The sequence below is a fragment of the Genypterus blacodes genome, unplaced genomic scaffold, assembly GCF_046128005.1.
Source record: "Genypterus blacodes isolate CSIRO-AG114 ecotype Tasmania unplaced genomic scaffold, CSIRO-AGI_Gbla_v1 ptg000098l_1, whole genome shotgun sequence".
NCBI classification, from domain to species: domain Eukaryota; kingdom Metazoa; phylum Chordata; class Actinopteri; order Ophidiiformes; family Ophidiidae; genus Genypterus; species Genypterus blacodes.
In genome coordinates, this window is record NW_027466902.1 from 1,815,001 (window position 1) to 1,831,029 (window position 16,029).

A 16,029-nucleotide genomic window follows, 5' to 3' on the forward strand; every position below is an offset into this window, starting at 1 on the left:
ACAAGGACAGGAGTTCTCAAAATGGAGAGTGAGGAGCAGAGTGAGAACAGCTTACACAGCATAGCCATCATTCTGCTGTGCTGCGGGGCGGTCAAGATGCTGCACCTAATGGGAGTCATCACTGTGGAGGGTGAGTCCAGGCTGATTTCACTCCAGTCACAGATTCACCTGCTGCTCGCTCAGGAAGTCAAACCGCCGTCGACGTCTGAGCGTGAATCTGTCGCGAACGCTGCGACTTTATGTGTGTTACAGTGTTTGTCTACCTCTGTGTTTACGATTGATCTGTGGATTGAGTGTGTGTGTGTCTGTGTGTGTGTGTGTGTGTGGTGTGCATGCTTCTGTCATAATTGATCTCACATTTGACCTTTGATGAGCCGGGTGATGTTTGAGATGCTGCATACAGGGAGAAAGGACTCTTTGTACACACACACACAGTATATTTATAGTGTAAGCAGATGTGCTGACGACCACAAAACAACAAAACATCACTGTGTGTGTGTGTGAGTTTGAAGTGGAACGTCCTGTGCCTGGTGGTTTTTTTACGACGTATATGCATGGAGTGTGAAGGTGACTGTGGCCCGGCGCCGCCAGAGTTACGACGTGAGCCACAGAGGAGCGCTGACCCCCGGTGTAGAGGAGAGGGAGGTCCGGAGCTCAAGGTGGATCATGTCTGAGGAATGGGAGATGTGTGTTAAGTGCAGGCTTGTGCGTGATTATACTCCACACACACTCTCCTCCTGGAGGCCCGGGGAGCAGAGGGAGTGTGAGGTACGCTCCCTCACCTTGGGCAACAGTCCGTCCTCCTCCAACCTCCACTAATGTGACACTGACAAAGACTAAACTGTCCCATGAAACAAACGACCTGCAGGGGCTGTGCGACCGTGTGTGTGTGTGTGTGTGTGTGTGTGTGTGTGTGTGTGTGTGTGTGTGTGTGTGTGTGTTTGTGTGTGTGTGTGTGCAGGAGGTTATATAAAGAGAGTGTCCAAAGCAAGTCACACTGTCATAAAGAAGAAAAAAGTAATAAGATGTCATAATGGAATAATGTCTCCGTGGCGATTCACACTGGACAAACCTTAATAACCTTTTAGTGGATCGTGTCATAAATCATTGAAATTTATGTTGATTTCTTACAATATAAAGCAAGATGAGGTTTATGATTGGCGTTAATGAGTCGCTGTCACATATTTTCAATGTTATAGTGGAGGAGAAAAGTGAGATCAGATGTTCGGATGACGGATTCATTTCTCTTGACGTGACAAAATGTGAATTATCTGGGAATTCAGGACGCCGAAGATTGAGACAAAGGAGCGTCCCAGCTGATGTACGTGTGTGAGATAGATGGTGTTTGACTGTCTGTACGCTGTTCCATTACCCTACAGGTCGCTCTGTTTGGTGGCTCTATCCCGTCTTCCTGTAATCTTTCACCTCAGCCGACTTTATACCAAATTATTTCCTGTTTCATGTGTCCGGCTTTTTTACGACTGTGGACACTCCATCACGTTCTAAATTTATATTACTTTTCCTATTAAATTATGCACAGTTATTACAGTATGCATAATTACTACATTATAGGTTGCTACGGGGGGGGGGGGGGGGGGGACGTGAGGGGACCCTGCACATGTGTGTGTGTCAGCGAGAGAGAGAGAGAGAGAGAGAGAGAGAGAGACAGAGGTAGTAAAGGGAAATCTATAGTGTGTGTCCTGTCTCCTCTCCCCTGCAGCAAGGAGAGTAATGAGTTGTTAATTATAGGGGCTGTGAGAGGAAGAACATGTAGCTATTACACTGACCTCTACCTCTCAGCATCTCTCATCCACACCTCTGCTCTCTCTCTCTCTCTCTCCCACACACACTCTCTCTCGCTCTATCTAGCTTCTTTCACTCGCAACATCTCTCATTTCTTCATATTTTCAGGCAGATGTCCTGATTTTGCTCACTTCCCTTAGTACATAAATCCATTTCTTTGACCCTTTGCCCTCTTCCCTCTCATCCGTTTGCTGTCCCACCCTGATGTGATCCTCTTTCATATGTGTGTGTGTGTGTGTGTGTTCTCAGACAAAGCCGACGATGACTTGGAGTTGACCATGGTGTGCCATCGACCGGAGGGCCTGGATCAGATGGAAGCTCTGACCAACTTCAACAAAAGAGAGCTACAAGTTCTCTACAGGGGCTTCAAGAACGTAAGTGAGGCCCAGACGCTGGTTTACTCTTCATCACTCACTGGTCCACTTCTTTAATTACTTCTCCCCCCGCCCCTGTTGCTTATTTTCGTACAGGAGTGTCCAAGTGGCATCGTAAACGAGGAAACCTTCAAGCAAATATACTCCCAGTTCTTCCCACATGGAGGTAAAGCGTGTGTGTCCGTGTGTGTGTGTGTGTTGGGCTGTCTGCGTATGCTTTGTTTGAAATCAGTGTGTTCAGCGTTTTCACTCCCTCTCTCCTGCAGACGCCAGCACCTACGCTCACTACCTGTTCAACGCTTTTGACACGGCGCACAACGGCACCATCAAGTTTGAGGTTTGTTTCGTTCTCTCGTTCCTCCTTTGCGTTTGTCGTTGGGTTCCAGCTCTTCCTCTCCGTCACGGTCTTCCTCTCTTCAACAGGACTTTGTGTCGGCTCTGTCCATCCTGTTGAGAGGAACGATCACAGAGAAGCTCCAGTGGACCTTCAACCTCTACGATATCAACAGAGACGGATACATCAACAAAGAGGTGTGTGTACATTTGTGGTGATGTCTGCTGTGTGTGTCTTTGGATTCATCTCATACTCCCTCTGTGTGTGTGTCTCTGTGTGTGTGTGTGTGTGTGTGTGTGTGTGTGATCTGTCCCACAGGAGATGACAGACATCGTCAGAGCGATCTATGATATGATGGGGAAGTACACATACCCGGCCCTGAAGACTGACGCACCCAAACAGCATGTGGATGCGTTCTTCCAGGTATCATCACACACTTACATGATTGTTTGGTTGACTGATGGATGGGTGGATTGATTTGTGTGTGTGACTTATCATGCATCCTTTTAATGAGAGATTTGACATTGGCTTGGATCTGGTCGGTATTTCCCAGGAACAAAAAGCAGCAAAACATATTTTACATTTCTGCAATAATTTGTAAAGTCAAAGAGAAATGAAGAAGAAGAAGAAGCGGACAGTGAGACTGAGCAGAGGAAATTATGTAATGACGACTGAGGCTCAGCAGAGCAAAGATCTCAACAAATTTCATTACAAGTTTTAGATTTTAAATGTAGATTCTACAAACTGAATTTATAAATATATGATGAATGTGTTGCTTAAGTGTGTGTGTGTGTGTGTGTGTGTGTGTGTGTGTCGTCTCCACAGAAAATGGACAAAAACAGGGACGGGGTGGTCACTCTGGATGAATTCATATTTTCATGCCAAGAGGTAAACAATATTCTTATTTTTCTCCAAATATTCATAATCTTGGAAACTTCTGATGCAGTTACCTCAAAGGTCATTTCTAGACTCACTGCGTTCTTTCTTTCTTTATCTGTTTGAATTCGGTTGCCTGAATGTCGCTCAGCACATTTTACGAGTTTTTATTGCCCCCTAGTGGCCAGATGGGTAATGACGGCATTAAATGGTGTTTCTCTGTCTCCCTGACCTCTCACAGGATGAAAACATCATGAGGTCTCTACAGCTCTTTGAAAATGTCATCTAGGCAAAACGGAGGAGAGTGACGCGACGCAACGGGTGAAGAGCGGTGTGAGAGAAGAAGAAGAAGGAAAGAAGAACAAAAGACCTGGACAGACAGGTGGACAGACAGGTGGACAGACAGGTGGTCACTAAACTCTGTGGAGGTCTCGCTGTAACAAATCCACGAGGACAATCCAGCACCGGTCAAGGAATTTGTCCTACACTCACACACACACACACACACACACACACACACACACACACACACACACACACACACACCATCCCCCTCATGCGTTGCTGTTGTTGCATAGTTGCTGTCATGTTGGACAGTTTGGACTTGTGTGTAAATATTAACCCTTTCTTTTCTTCTCTTTTTGTTGGTCAAATATGATTTCCTGACATTAACCAGTTAACCCTTTCATGGAGCGAGAACTTGGAATCCCTAAAAGCAGCTTAGCAACGACATCGCCTCAGATCGACAAGTGAAAATGAACAATTCTAATCAAAATGTAATGAATTCTGCGTCAATATTCTAAGATAAATATCAAAGCCTTACATGCAATTTGTGCCGTGCGGAAAAAATGGCGGCACTGAACTCCATGCTAAGATGCTTTCATTTGGGGGGTTGCCAGGTCTGGGTGTGTGTCGTCTTCAGCCTCACAGGGCCGGCCTACGTGTCCATGTTGAGTTCTAAACTCAGACGCAGGGCCTGGAAGCGTAGAAGCGACGCTGATTTGGACTCCATGCAGCTCGCTTCCGTCTATAAGTCTTGCCACGGCTTGCATCAGTCTTCAAAAAAAAACAAAAAAACAAAACCCTCTAACCCCCGCCGTGCGTGTTCTCAGTGGCGTCCCTCCGTGTTCTCAGTGTTTGTGGCGTCCGTGCTGTAGATACTTATCGTCGTGTTTGTGTATCCTCGTCCTGATTCTCTCTGGTCGTCTGTCTATGTGTCTCTGATTCTCGCTTGTCAGTCTGTTTACCTGTCAGACGTTCAGGATTCTGCCTCATAACAGTGTAACGGCCCATAGATGCTGAGCTGTACGTGTGTGTCTTTATGTGTGTGTACTCTACGTGCTGTCCCCGTGTTCTATATTTCTGTTTTGTTTATGGAAATGTCACTTATCTTAGCATGTAGCCTGAGCTTATGCAGGGGGGAGGAGGGCGCTGAAAGCAGATTTGGAGGTCAGGTGATAAACTGACCCAGAGGAGGAGGAGGAGGAGGAGAAGTGTTTTTGTCGACGTATCAGAGAATTTTCGTCTTTAACTTCGTCTGTTAGAAGAAAAATGTGTCGACTTCAACCTTTCACTGTGAGAGAGAGAGAGAGAGAGACGGAGAGGAAGAGAGAGAGAAAGAGAGAGAGAGCAGAGAGAGAGCTAGACGGATTGGCTGCTGCAGGGGAGGAGTGGAGGAGCGGAGGAAGACAAAGAGGCAAGATGAAGAAAGATGAGAGTAAAGACCTTTTCACTGATTCCGAGGGAACGGAAGCCATGTTTCAAACGGGGGGAGCCATCGTTTTCAAGATTGAACGGGACAAAAAAGAATAAAAACAAAAAAAGGCAGATTTATAAATGATTTACTGTCATGCCCTCTCACTGTGCTAACCAATCAAAACTCCTCCTCACTGGGATGCACCCGTACACACTCCCAGACAAGCTGACAGACAGGGAGACAGACATGTAGACAGACAGACAGACAGGCATACAGACGGACAGAACAAAGCTGTCGGAATGAAATAATGTGTGTATTGAAATATTGTATAAAATCATTATATTTATCAATAAACTTTTCAAGAAACAAAATGAACGCCTCCTGTTTTTTTCTCTCTCTCTCTCTCTTTTCCCCTCTTAGAGCTTTGAAGTGGATTTTTTTTCCTTTATGGTGCGTCGTCGTCGTCGTCGTCGTGGTAAAACAGCACAGAGCAAAGAGTCCACAAGAACAGTCGATGCTGTTATTTACACAGATATACAATTAAAGTACAAAAAGTGGTTGTATATAGTTGTGCCCCTCCTAATTCCAAAAGGACACGGCCCACAAAAGAAAGCATGATAATACACAGATATACACATGAAGAAGAAATGAAGTACCATCACTGAGCATGCATCACTCCCTGGATCACACAACACACAACTGCCTACTTCACTTACACTCCCCCTTTATTACTGCTTGTGTGCGTTTAGAATTAAACATTTTAATCATTTTTTCCGAGTTGGATTTGTGTGTGTGTGTGTGTGCTTGTGTGTGTGCAGATTCCCTTAAAAAAAATTACCCGGGCCTGTGTGTTACAGTATCTAAGCCCGTTGTGTGTTTGTGGATGCACCCTTCACAAAAACAATCATCTAGCAGGAGAATCTTCCTCATGTCAGTCTGCAGGTTTGTGTCCCTGCGTGCTTCCTCTTCCTCTTCCTCTAATAAAGAGCATTAAAGTACAAGCGGGAGATTAGAAGACGAGCACAACAGGGGCGGCAATACACGTTTTAAAGTCTCAGTCTCTGTCTGGGCTGCTGAGGTTGTGAAACATCTGGATAGTTCTTCAGCAGCCGCAGACTTGCAGGGTTCAGTCCAAACTCCACCAGGACAAGTTCTGTTTCTACAGACCAACAATTCAGGTCCAGACTCACAACATCCACTCAAACCTGAGCCATGCTTTCAGGTTTGTGCTGTTCAACCTGTGGCTCCAAAAGAAGTCCCAAAAGTTCACAGGGGTCAAACTCACTTGATCCATCCATCCTCCTTCCCTCCCTCTCCGGGTGTCATGGCGACACCCAACGCTGCTCGGACGTGTGTGTCTGCCTGTTTCGGTAGCCCCGTTGCTACTCCCGCTCCTCAACCCAGGGTTGGAGGTTCTGCAGGGCGTAGAGGGAGGAGTTATGGGCGCACAGCGGATCCGTGATCGCTGATTCGCCCAGAGTCTTCTGGAGGGCGGACTGCTGCAGCTGCAGGATGAGCCGATTGGCCTGCTGACGCTCCGCCTCCCGCTCCTCCGCCGTCTGCCGCCTGAGACGGGAAGCACGAATAAAACATTTACAATATATACAAGTAAAATATAAAGCGTTTTAAATGTGTGACGGAGAATTAACAGCAAAATTCTGTTTATAAATGTGAAGAAAATTGTGAGAAAGAAGAGATTGGATTTTGACTCAAACACCAAACTATGGAAATGTAGTTTGGTATTAGTTTGTCATGTTGGGTTTTGGGGTTTTGTGGAGTTTTGTTTTGTCTTGGAATGTGTTAACCACGAGCATAAACATAATTAAATTCAATAATAATTAAAGAGTGAATGTTTTTTTTATTCGTTGTTGTTTCCCTCCAATTTCCCACCAATGCGGAAATTGCGTGTTAGGTGACCCGGACGAGCTCACCGTAATGACCTCAGGTGTGTGTGTGGAGCTGTAAGAGCGCGAAAACACACCTGAGCCTGTCTGCGTATGTGTACGTGTGTGTCAACACAAACAAACACAAACCTCCACTTGGTCCTGCGGTTCTGGAACCAGGTTTTGACCTGCGCGTCCGTCATCTTCAGGCTCTTGGCCAGGGCGGCCCGCTCGGCGCTGGCCAGGTACTTCTGCCGGTGGAAACGCTTCTCCAGCTCGCAGATCTGAACCCGGGAGAAAGACGTCCGAGGCTTTTTCCGTTTGGGAGGCGTCCGGTTCTGGTACGGGTGACCTATCCGCCGCGTTACGGCAAACGGCACCAGAGCCGCTGCAACAACACACACACAGAGACAGCGAGGTAAGTGGATGCAGACAAATGTACAGATTCTATATTATCCACTTTGTTTGCTGGTTCAAGAGCGGAAATCACAATAATATCAACAAGGACCCGTTTAGACTCTGCAGGCCATTTAGGAAAAACACTTCAAATTAATTCCTAAAATTATGATTATGAGTAAAACAGAACAATAGACCAAATGTTTAAAACTATAAAATTCTGAAATAATTAATAAGTAATTAGTTAGGTAGTTTTGGTGCTGTAGATGATGTCATTAACCCCTTAGAGGCCTTTCCATCATATATCAGGCCTATATGTCTAAAGGCTGCATTGCATTTCCATAATAAAGCTCCAGACTTTTATATTACACCTTTGTCATGTTTCAATCAATCTAAATAACATTCAGCCTCTCTGCTTTATTATTAGATTGAACATTTTACATTATGACTCCTCTTGATAATTGCAGCTCTGCTTCTTTATTATAATAAAAGTTACTTCTATTTTTCATTTAAGATGGAAAATATTATGTTATATTTCTATTACAGTAATAAATGAAGATTTTACCTTGGAAACACTTTTTTAAAATTGTGATGAGCTGTCTGATGTTTGTTACAGTGTGTATTAATATCATTAAAAAGATATAATCATCCAATTCAATGCTGATCAAAGTCAGACGCTATAAGATAATAAGTGTAAATATAAATGTTGTAATTGTGTTGGACTTTTTGATTGAAATCGTTTTAAATTATTGAACATAGAAACATTTCCTTTTACTGTAAATTTCGAATTCTAAATATTACAAATAAACACGTGTGAGAATTATTTTCTAACAGATTCTCATCCAGTAACATTAACAATCGTTTATCCACATAATCAAACATTAATGACGTCTCCATTCTCTACCTGATATCCGGTCTTTGGCGAACCGGTTCCCAATCCAGGGGAAGCACAGACCTCCAAACCCCGGCACGGCGCTCTGGACGGGCGCTGGGGGTCCCGGGGCTGTCATGGGTCTGTGGGCCGGGACTCGAATCACTCCCCGGCTTCCCAGACTCCTGCTCTCCCCGTACGAACCCGACGCCTCTACCGGAGGCATGATACCGGAGAGGGAGATCGACAGCGCGGTGTATGATGGCGCGCTGGCCCCGGTCGGGCTCCCTAAACTGTAGTAACCGTCCGCGTTGTTTAAATCCGATCCGCTCTGTCTTCCAGCCGTGCGCCCGTTCTCCGGCTCCGTCCCGGCGCCCAGGATCTGGTCGATGCCGAAGCTGATGGGTTCGTGGTGGGCCGGTTTGGGAGGAGGGCTCGGCGCGCTCGGTGCTTGTTCCATCCCCGCTGCTCTGACGCACAAAAAAGGGACGAAGAAGAATCAGGTACCCAAAAATAAAAAAAAGAAACCGTTGGTGGTTCTCTGAATTCACAACCGGGGGGTCAAACTGTTCCAAAAGTCACCGCCAGCTTTGCCTCCATCGCTCCCGGGCCGGTGTGTCCGGAATCCAGCGCGTCCTCGGGTTTTTGTCAGGGAAGGGAAAAAAGGCCTCATTGAAGAGACGCGGGCTCCTTCCTCTTCCTCTTTCCTCTTCCTCTCTACAGGCTGCGCTGAAAGTTTGATGGGCGTTTGGAGAGATGTGACGCTCTGTCCTCCTCCTCCTCAGCGCGTCAAAACGCTCCGTCTAGCAGCTCCGTCCTCCTCCATCTCTCTCCACCTTCCATTGGCTGGCAGCGGGATGACTGATTGAATGTTAATGGAGGTACAGGCCTATGATTTGGCACGATCACTAAAATTTTCCCATAACTGCGGCCATCAGCCTGGTGGATGGCGGGTTATGTCACCTTCAGTGCCCTTTACCACGCTCCCGTCTTTGATGCTGTCGCTGTTATCCAATCGAATGCAGAGTGGGGATCAATTCCATCGACATTTATAGTGGGAATTAAGAAATAAACCGCACCAGGGCGCAGTGTTAGAGAACCAACAGTGTGTGTGTGAGTGTGTGTGTGTGAGAGAGTTTGGTGACGAATATTTAACGGATATCTATCATGAACTCCTCTCTAGCCTGTTTTGAATCCGTGTGGTGCACAGAATTTATAGTTTTCTTCAGAGGGTTTGTAAGTTTTGGTTCCAAATTTCACCCAATATAGAAACTTTGACACATCCGGGGTTTCAGTGTGATATTGTCCGTTTTTCTGTCTCTCTGTGTGGCTACTTTGTCACATGTCAAGTGGTTTTAAAGTCAGAGTGATGTTGTATCATAGACAATTAATTCAAAAGAATATATAATTTAAAAACAAATCCTAAGCATCCTTAAATCCACACAGATGAATCAAATCTACATTTCTTTGATATTTGCATTTACAGAAACTAATGTGCTGATATTTTATGCTCCTTAATTAAATCCTTTTTTTGTTTATAAAGAAAATCTCGATTATTATCACGATTTTCATTTCGACGCGTTATTATTCGATTAATCAACAGAGCGACCTTTCTTACGATTCTGCTCTATAATAATTATGATTTATGTGCGTTTTGACATGAAAACTTTTCTTGTCACTCACTAGTAGTCGTTTGTAAAGTTTTGCAAAGATTAACAATGACACGGTGACATCACCTTTACGGTTAACCGAAGCGTCGTATAAGACTCACTGACTTTGAGTTTGAAGTAAGAGGACATTAAAGCTTATTGGACGCGGTGAATCAGCGGGTATAAAGCGGACGTGGGGGCTTATTTGTTCAGGTTTCGCAGTGCCACATTAAATGACCTGACAAAAGGGGAAGGCCATGGGCTACTGGAGATAAAGTGTCCCGGCTCTGGAAGCTGCTAACCGGACAGATTCAATGTACCAAGCGCCCAAAGTGACCGGATAATCGCATTCCCACTAACTTGTCTCGCAGGAAGGGGGGGGGGGGCAGACGGCGGCAGGTGGCTTCTTACCCGATCACGTTACCAAATTAACCAAACACGTTGACTTACTGACACATGATTGATCTCTTCTTTTTTTTCAAACAACAACCCAGAACTTGTGCGAAGTATTCATTTGCAGGTTTGTCATGCTTTATCGCTGAGCTGCGTGTAAATTATTCATATTCATTTGATCGTGTAATTTCACGCAGGGAGCTTTAGTCAAACCTTTAATGTTTCATGCGCAATCACAAGACACTCAGCTGAACGTGAGTTTATTTAATCTGTTAGCAGCGCGGAGTTACGGCCGTAAAATCAAATGAAACCTGGATGAGTTATAATTTGAGAGGTTATACGTTTAAAAAAAAGGGGAAACGGAAATGCAAAGATGGAGTTTATATAGGGTTTATATTTATATATTTATATTTATACATATATATATATATATATAAGAGGGGGGATCTGCAATTCTTTCCTCACAATATAGTCTTATGAAGCAATATGAGGCGGGACGAGGCCTGAGGTGTTTGTTTGGCAATATGGACAGACTGAGTGTTGGCTGCTTTCCCCGCCATATGCGAGCTCACCGGTGGCTTTTGATGGGGGAGAATTGGTCTGTTTGAGCTGTCATCTTCAGACACACTCTGATGTCCACCATCTCCCAGTATTCCCACTATTCCCATCAGTTGTGTCATGACTTTTGTCGATCGAACATCCCAAACTTTCAATAAATCTGTTTAATCTAGAGATTTTCCTGTTGCATGGTTTCCTTTTCTTTCATGCTTGACACCTCTAGGCTTCATATTAATAATATCTGAATAAGTATTGATAGTAATTCTATTTGTTGCGAGCTTTTAGAGTGAAGGCGCCACCCTGACAGTCTTTACCGGGAGGCAGAAGGGCTCCCACTAGGTGCAGATGTTGGGTGCTGGTAATCCCGTGTAATCCGAGGATGATGAGCGATTATGACGCATTTAGCCCCTGACCTACACCGAGATATGTACCACACACACACACACACACACACACACACACACACACACACACACACACACACACACACACACACACACACACACCCTCCTTGACAGCCCTTTTCATTTTTATCAAGAATGTTGAGATCCACGTTTGAACCTTTTCATTGTTTCACGAGTAAAAGACGCGAATTACCAACAAGTCCAGTAAAAAAAAAAAAAGCGCAACCCTCTCTGAAAAGCAGCCTGGAAGGTGAATCCGTTTAAAGCCAAATTATTTTCTGTGTACCCAACAATTAAAGACGCGCGTAAATCCCTCTCCCCCCCCGCCTCCTCTTCTTCTCTATTCCCCCTTACAGGCAATATAAAAGCTGACACCCTGATTCCAAAACTCCCCAAAAGAAACGACAACAAAGAGTGAAAGAGCGCGATTTGTTTGAGAAATTACCACTTGATCTGCATAATCGGGGGGTCTGGGCTGCAGCTCGGTACCCGGGGGCTGCGTTTTTATTGCGCGTCTCCTCGCCGTTATCAATTTCAGCAGCGCGCCTGACTTTTTAAAAGGGGGGACGGGGCCGTCTGCCACTGAATAATGAATGACACGCTTTTATATTGTCGCTAAAGTGCCCGTGATGTTACAATATGAAAAGGCAGCGGTAAGTAATAGTGCATTTAAAGGGGATGTAGTGTATTATTATGATGTAAAAGAGAGAGAGGGGGGTAGAGAGAGAGAGAGGGAGAGTGTGAGAGAGGAGAGGAGAACCCAGAGAGAGAGAGAGAGAGAGAGAGAAAGAGAGAGATTGTTTTATTACAATAAGAGCGACGTGAGAGGAGATGAGTTTGCCTCGCAGCGAAATGGGGACCAGTTAATGAAACTTTACCGCAGCTAACGATTTCCCCTCCCTCCCCTCTACAAAAAAAAACGCCCTTATGAAATATTTAAACTATTTAATATAGGTAGTATTAAGCTGAAAGACACTGGCATCGGCCATCTGACAACATTTACAAGCCTGTGGATTTTTTAAAGTTGGGTAAACAAAGCTTTATGGGCCCACATGCAAGAAAAAAAAAGCCCGGCAGTAAATCACAGCTCCCCTCTGAGTGCAATATATTGAGAATGTGTTTTACTCTTCACAGACTTGATTTGGCCTAATTTACGCTTTTCCCTACACCGCCGCCATGCATCTTCCACGCAGACACGCAGCAAATAGACTGATCCTATCAACATAAAGCTCTCCCCGTGTGCCATAATGGTGCAATGGTGTGGCCCCGGTGTGTGTGTGTGTGTGTGTATGGGGAGGGGGTATAGTGTTTCATATTGACATGCTCGGTGGGATTGTTGGATCAGAAAGAGAGGAATGGGATCCCCCATCAGGGACTCGATTCAGGACCATCATCATCTCTATGCTGTCACCGGTCCGCACTGTGCTGCTGTGTTTTGCCGGGGACTTGATTTGTCCGCCACCAGAGCAGAAATCAGGCCTGTGATCACTATAAATGTCAAATATATGAGCGGGGAGATGATTTCAGTCAGCAAATAAGGGATTTCCTCCCAAAAGCTGCTCTGTATCGGCCCGTATTTTACACCAGCTGAAGACATGGCAACAAAAACCAGTCTTTTTGTTCATTTACACTCCTGAGTTGTGCATCGTTGTGTGTTACTTTTTGGAATGGTGGATTATCAGATAAACCAAATCAGTGGCGTCTCACTTTTTTTGCAAGTATCAGGATGCACATTTCATTTGACCGCAGGAGAAAGACTTGATATGGTGGATATTTGTTTCAGTGGACGTTGCATTCTTGTTGCCATTTAAGAACAATACACATAAACTGTGTCTGTGTGTATGTGTGTGTGTACGTGCGTGCGTGAGGGTAGACCATGTTAGCCTGTCTGATGGTTGAATGCACGGCTGCTCCTTCACGCTGGTTAAAGTCAGAGGGAGAGAGAGGGATGGAGGAGGAGGGGGGGAGGAGAGGGAGAGAGAGAGAGAGAGAGAGAGAGAGAGAAAGGGAAGTATAGTAACCGCACAGACATGAATTATAGGGATGGACGGAGAGCAGAGAGCAAAAAACAGGACGGATGGCGAAGATTGAGATGTGAGAGAAAGACTTAAAGCATTAATGGGGATCATTTGGGGATGATGATAATTGAACACATGGTTTGAGTTTGTGCAAGGGTAGAGCATTGTCTCTCTCTCTGTGTGTGTGTGTGTGTGTGTGTGTGTGTGTGTGCCTTTGAGAGTTGACCTCTGTCTTATTTATTCTGAGTGCTAAGTAAAAGTTTCTCCGCCGTTATTGTGCCGACTGCAGTCCCCGGCTCTCTCACTCGACGGCTTTCTCGGGGATCCGCTGCCTTTTGACAAAATGACAAATGTAATTAATAAGCGAGTGTGTTTGCTTCATCCTTAATGACTTGCGACTGATTTATGTGTGCGTCTGCCGGTGCGCGTTTGTGTTTAAGAGCAGCTGAGTGCTCCTGAACGCCCCTGGTAGTGGTGCTAATGTGTTAATTCATTACCGCTTGTAGTCAGTAGCGTTTTGTGTCAGAGCCCTGTTTCCCGTCCCTCTCTCTCTCCTCTCTCTCTCTCTCTCTCTCCACGTCTGTGTTCTTTCCACTTCATAAAAGCCGATTATCTTGCGTGTCGCCGCCGTTCCACCCATTCTCTCATGCCTCTTGACCTCCTCACCCCTCCTGTTGCCTGCCCGCGGGGCGCCTGTGTCGGGGAGCGAGGGGAGGGAGGGACAGAGGACCAGCTGCCGGTAGCCACAGTGGTTCAGTGCCTGGCAGAGGGAGCTACTCCAGCACCCTGCTTCGCTGGGCCTTCTGGCCCCTCGGGGTGGGTGGGGTGGGGGGGCAGTGGGGGACACCAGCCTCATGCCACCAGCCCCACCTGTCTAGCCCCGGGCCAAGGAGCGTGGCCGATTAGACACACACACGCACACACTAAAGCTCAGCATATATGACTTGAGTGCGAATGTCCATCATGTCAAATCCCCTGTGAGTTTGTTTTAGAAAAGCTTTGAGAAGACGAAGATCTGCAGAATTCTCTCAAGCTTAATCATTTCCTTTAAAAGTAAAAACCCCAAAACTGAAGTTGAACACTTTTCACACCACATCAGGCTGTTTTCTTTAATGGTTCTAACTCAGAAAAAGTCAACACAGTGAGGCCCGTTCTGCTGCACAGGTGTACCTAATAAAGTGGACACAGTGTGTATACAGTACAGTCAACCCACTTTCATCAGTACATATTTAGAAACAACCCTGCGCAGACGTATAAATGTTTCCTCAACACACACACACACACACACACACACTACTCCCCGCCTCACACACACATGGGATGTATGGAGGCACTTTGCTGTGAGGCGTGAAGGAGCGAGAGCTAAGTGAGGCCACTCCAGAGCTCTATTCTCTATATTGATTTCCCATTATCAGACCAGAGTCCCCGTGGAGTCATTAGTGCCGGGATCAAACAGACAGACAGAGAAGGAGACTAATACCAGTCACTTACACCAGCACTGGGAGATCACCTTACCTCCCCGAGGGTAGGAAAGGCCAGAGAGGAGCAGGGGAGGAGAGGAAACGAGGAGGAGAGGGAGGAGGAGGAGGAGAGGGGGGGCCAGGGTGGATGGACGAGTGCAACGGGCGAACAGATGGAGACGGCAACGTGGAGGGAGAGAGGGAGAGGAAGAGGAAGGAGGTGGGGTTTCAGAGTGGAACGTTCATGGGTAAATGGCAGACGCTCTTTGATCACTTTATTTAGCCGCGCTGTTTGGTCTGAAGTGGAAGCGGATACATCTACACTACTCTCTCTCTCTCTCTCTCTCTCTCTCTCTCTCTCTCTCTCTCTCTCTCTCTCTCTCTCTCTCTCTCTCTCTCTCTCTCTCTCTCTCCCCCCCCCCCCTCTTCTTCTTCTTCTTCCAGTCAAGCCTCCCATCCGTCCCCCCCAACAAGCCAAGCGGCCTTCGTCGTCCACTTTGGCAAACGCTCTGCACCGATGCCTCCAACTCCGCTTGGCCAATATAACTCTTCGTCCTTCCTCTCTGTCAATACTTCTGCCTGTAAAGACGCAATGATGAATGGCGCTCATGTCGCGGGCAGCTGGTGCTCCACAAGAGAGAGAGATGGAGAGAGGGATGGAGAGAGAGATAGAGAGAGAGATAGTGAAGGAGGAGTATGAAATGTGAGATACTCATTGTGGCCCCTTGCTTCATAATTTGTCTGGATGTATTTATTCTCTATGGATTCAGCAGGACAATGAATTCTTAGTATGAATCAACATCATCCATCTTATTCACTTGTGCCTGCCAGCGAGCCCTGGAAGTGGTGGTCAGACACACACACACACACACACACACACACACACACACACACACACACACACACACACACACCTCTCAGATGGGGGTGACCCTGGCCTGACCCCCCTGCTGACCCCCAATCTGTTCCCCAACCTCACACCATGAGAAACCCGGACACACTGGGATATGGACACACACACAACACACACACGCACACACACGCACACACACAAAACACTGGCATGTCCTGCAAAGTGTGTAAAGAGCTGATGGTTATCTCCTCAGACAGTACCATGTGTGTGGGCAGTGTGCATGTGGATAGTGTGTGTACGTGTGTGTCTGTCTAAGTGTGTGTGGTGCCTGTACCCTCTGCCCCCTCCCACTGGTGTTAATTGATTCTTGGTGCGCTTTGCTGATTGGTGTGAGGACCCCTAGGGGCGGGCCCAGTCTCCACAGATGCCCCCTCCTCATTTCTGTAGCACCTCTACACACA

The 16,029-nt window shown here is 46.2% G+C and overlaps 2 protein-coding genes across 4 annotated transcripts in view; one reads left to right on the top strand and one right to left on the bottom strand.

Annotated features, from left to right (window-relative positions):
- The window catches only part of kcnip1a (Kv channel interacting protein 1 a), a 27,882-nt gene extending 24,206 nt beyond the window's left edge, over positions 1–3,676 (top strand). For 2 of the 3 annotated variants that reach the window (XM_076159586.1, XM_076159587.1), the window contains exons 2-8: positions 2,053–2,177; positions 2,274–2,343; positions 2,444–2,514; positions 2,601–2,708; positions 2,830–2,934; positions 3,337–3,399; positions 3,629–3,676. In XM_076159586.1, coding sequence (XP_076015701.1) covers positions 2,053–2,177; positions 2,274–2,343; positions 2,444–2,514; positions 2,601–2,708; positions 2,830–2,934; positions 3,337–3,399; positions 3,629–3,676 — 590 coding nt within the window. Of the gene's footprint in view, positions 1–2,052; positions 2,178–2,273; positions 2,373–2,418; positions 2,515–2,600; positions 2,709–2,829; positions 2,935–3,336; positions 3,400–3,628 lie in introns of all 3 variants that reach the window. The other variant, XM_076159585.1, reaches the window with a different exon arrangement.
- Positions 3,677–6,465: 2,789 nt separating this feature from the next.
- Positions 6,466–8,693, bottom strand: tlx3a (T cell leukemia homeobox 3a). The gene is made up of 3 exons (XM_076159663.1): positions 8,267–8,693; positions 7,117–7,354; positions 6,466–6,649 (listed from the first exon to the last, which is right to left on the bottom strand). The coding sequence occupies exons 1-3, from the start codon at positions 8,691–8,693 to the stop codon at positions 6,466–6,468; spliced, it is 849 nt and encodes a 282-aa protein (XP_076015778.1).
- Positions 8,694–16,029: the final 7,336 nt, after the last annotated feature.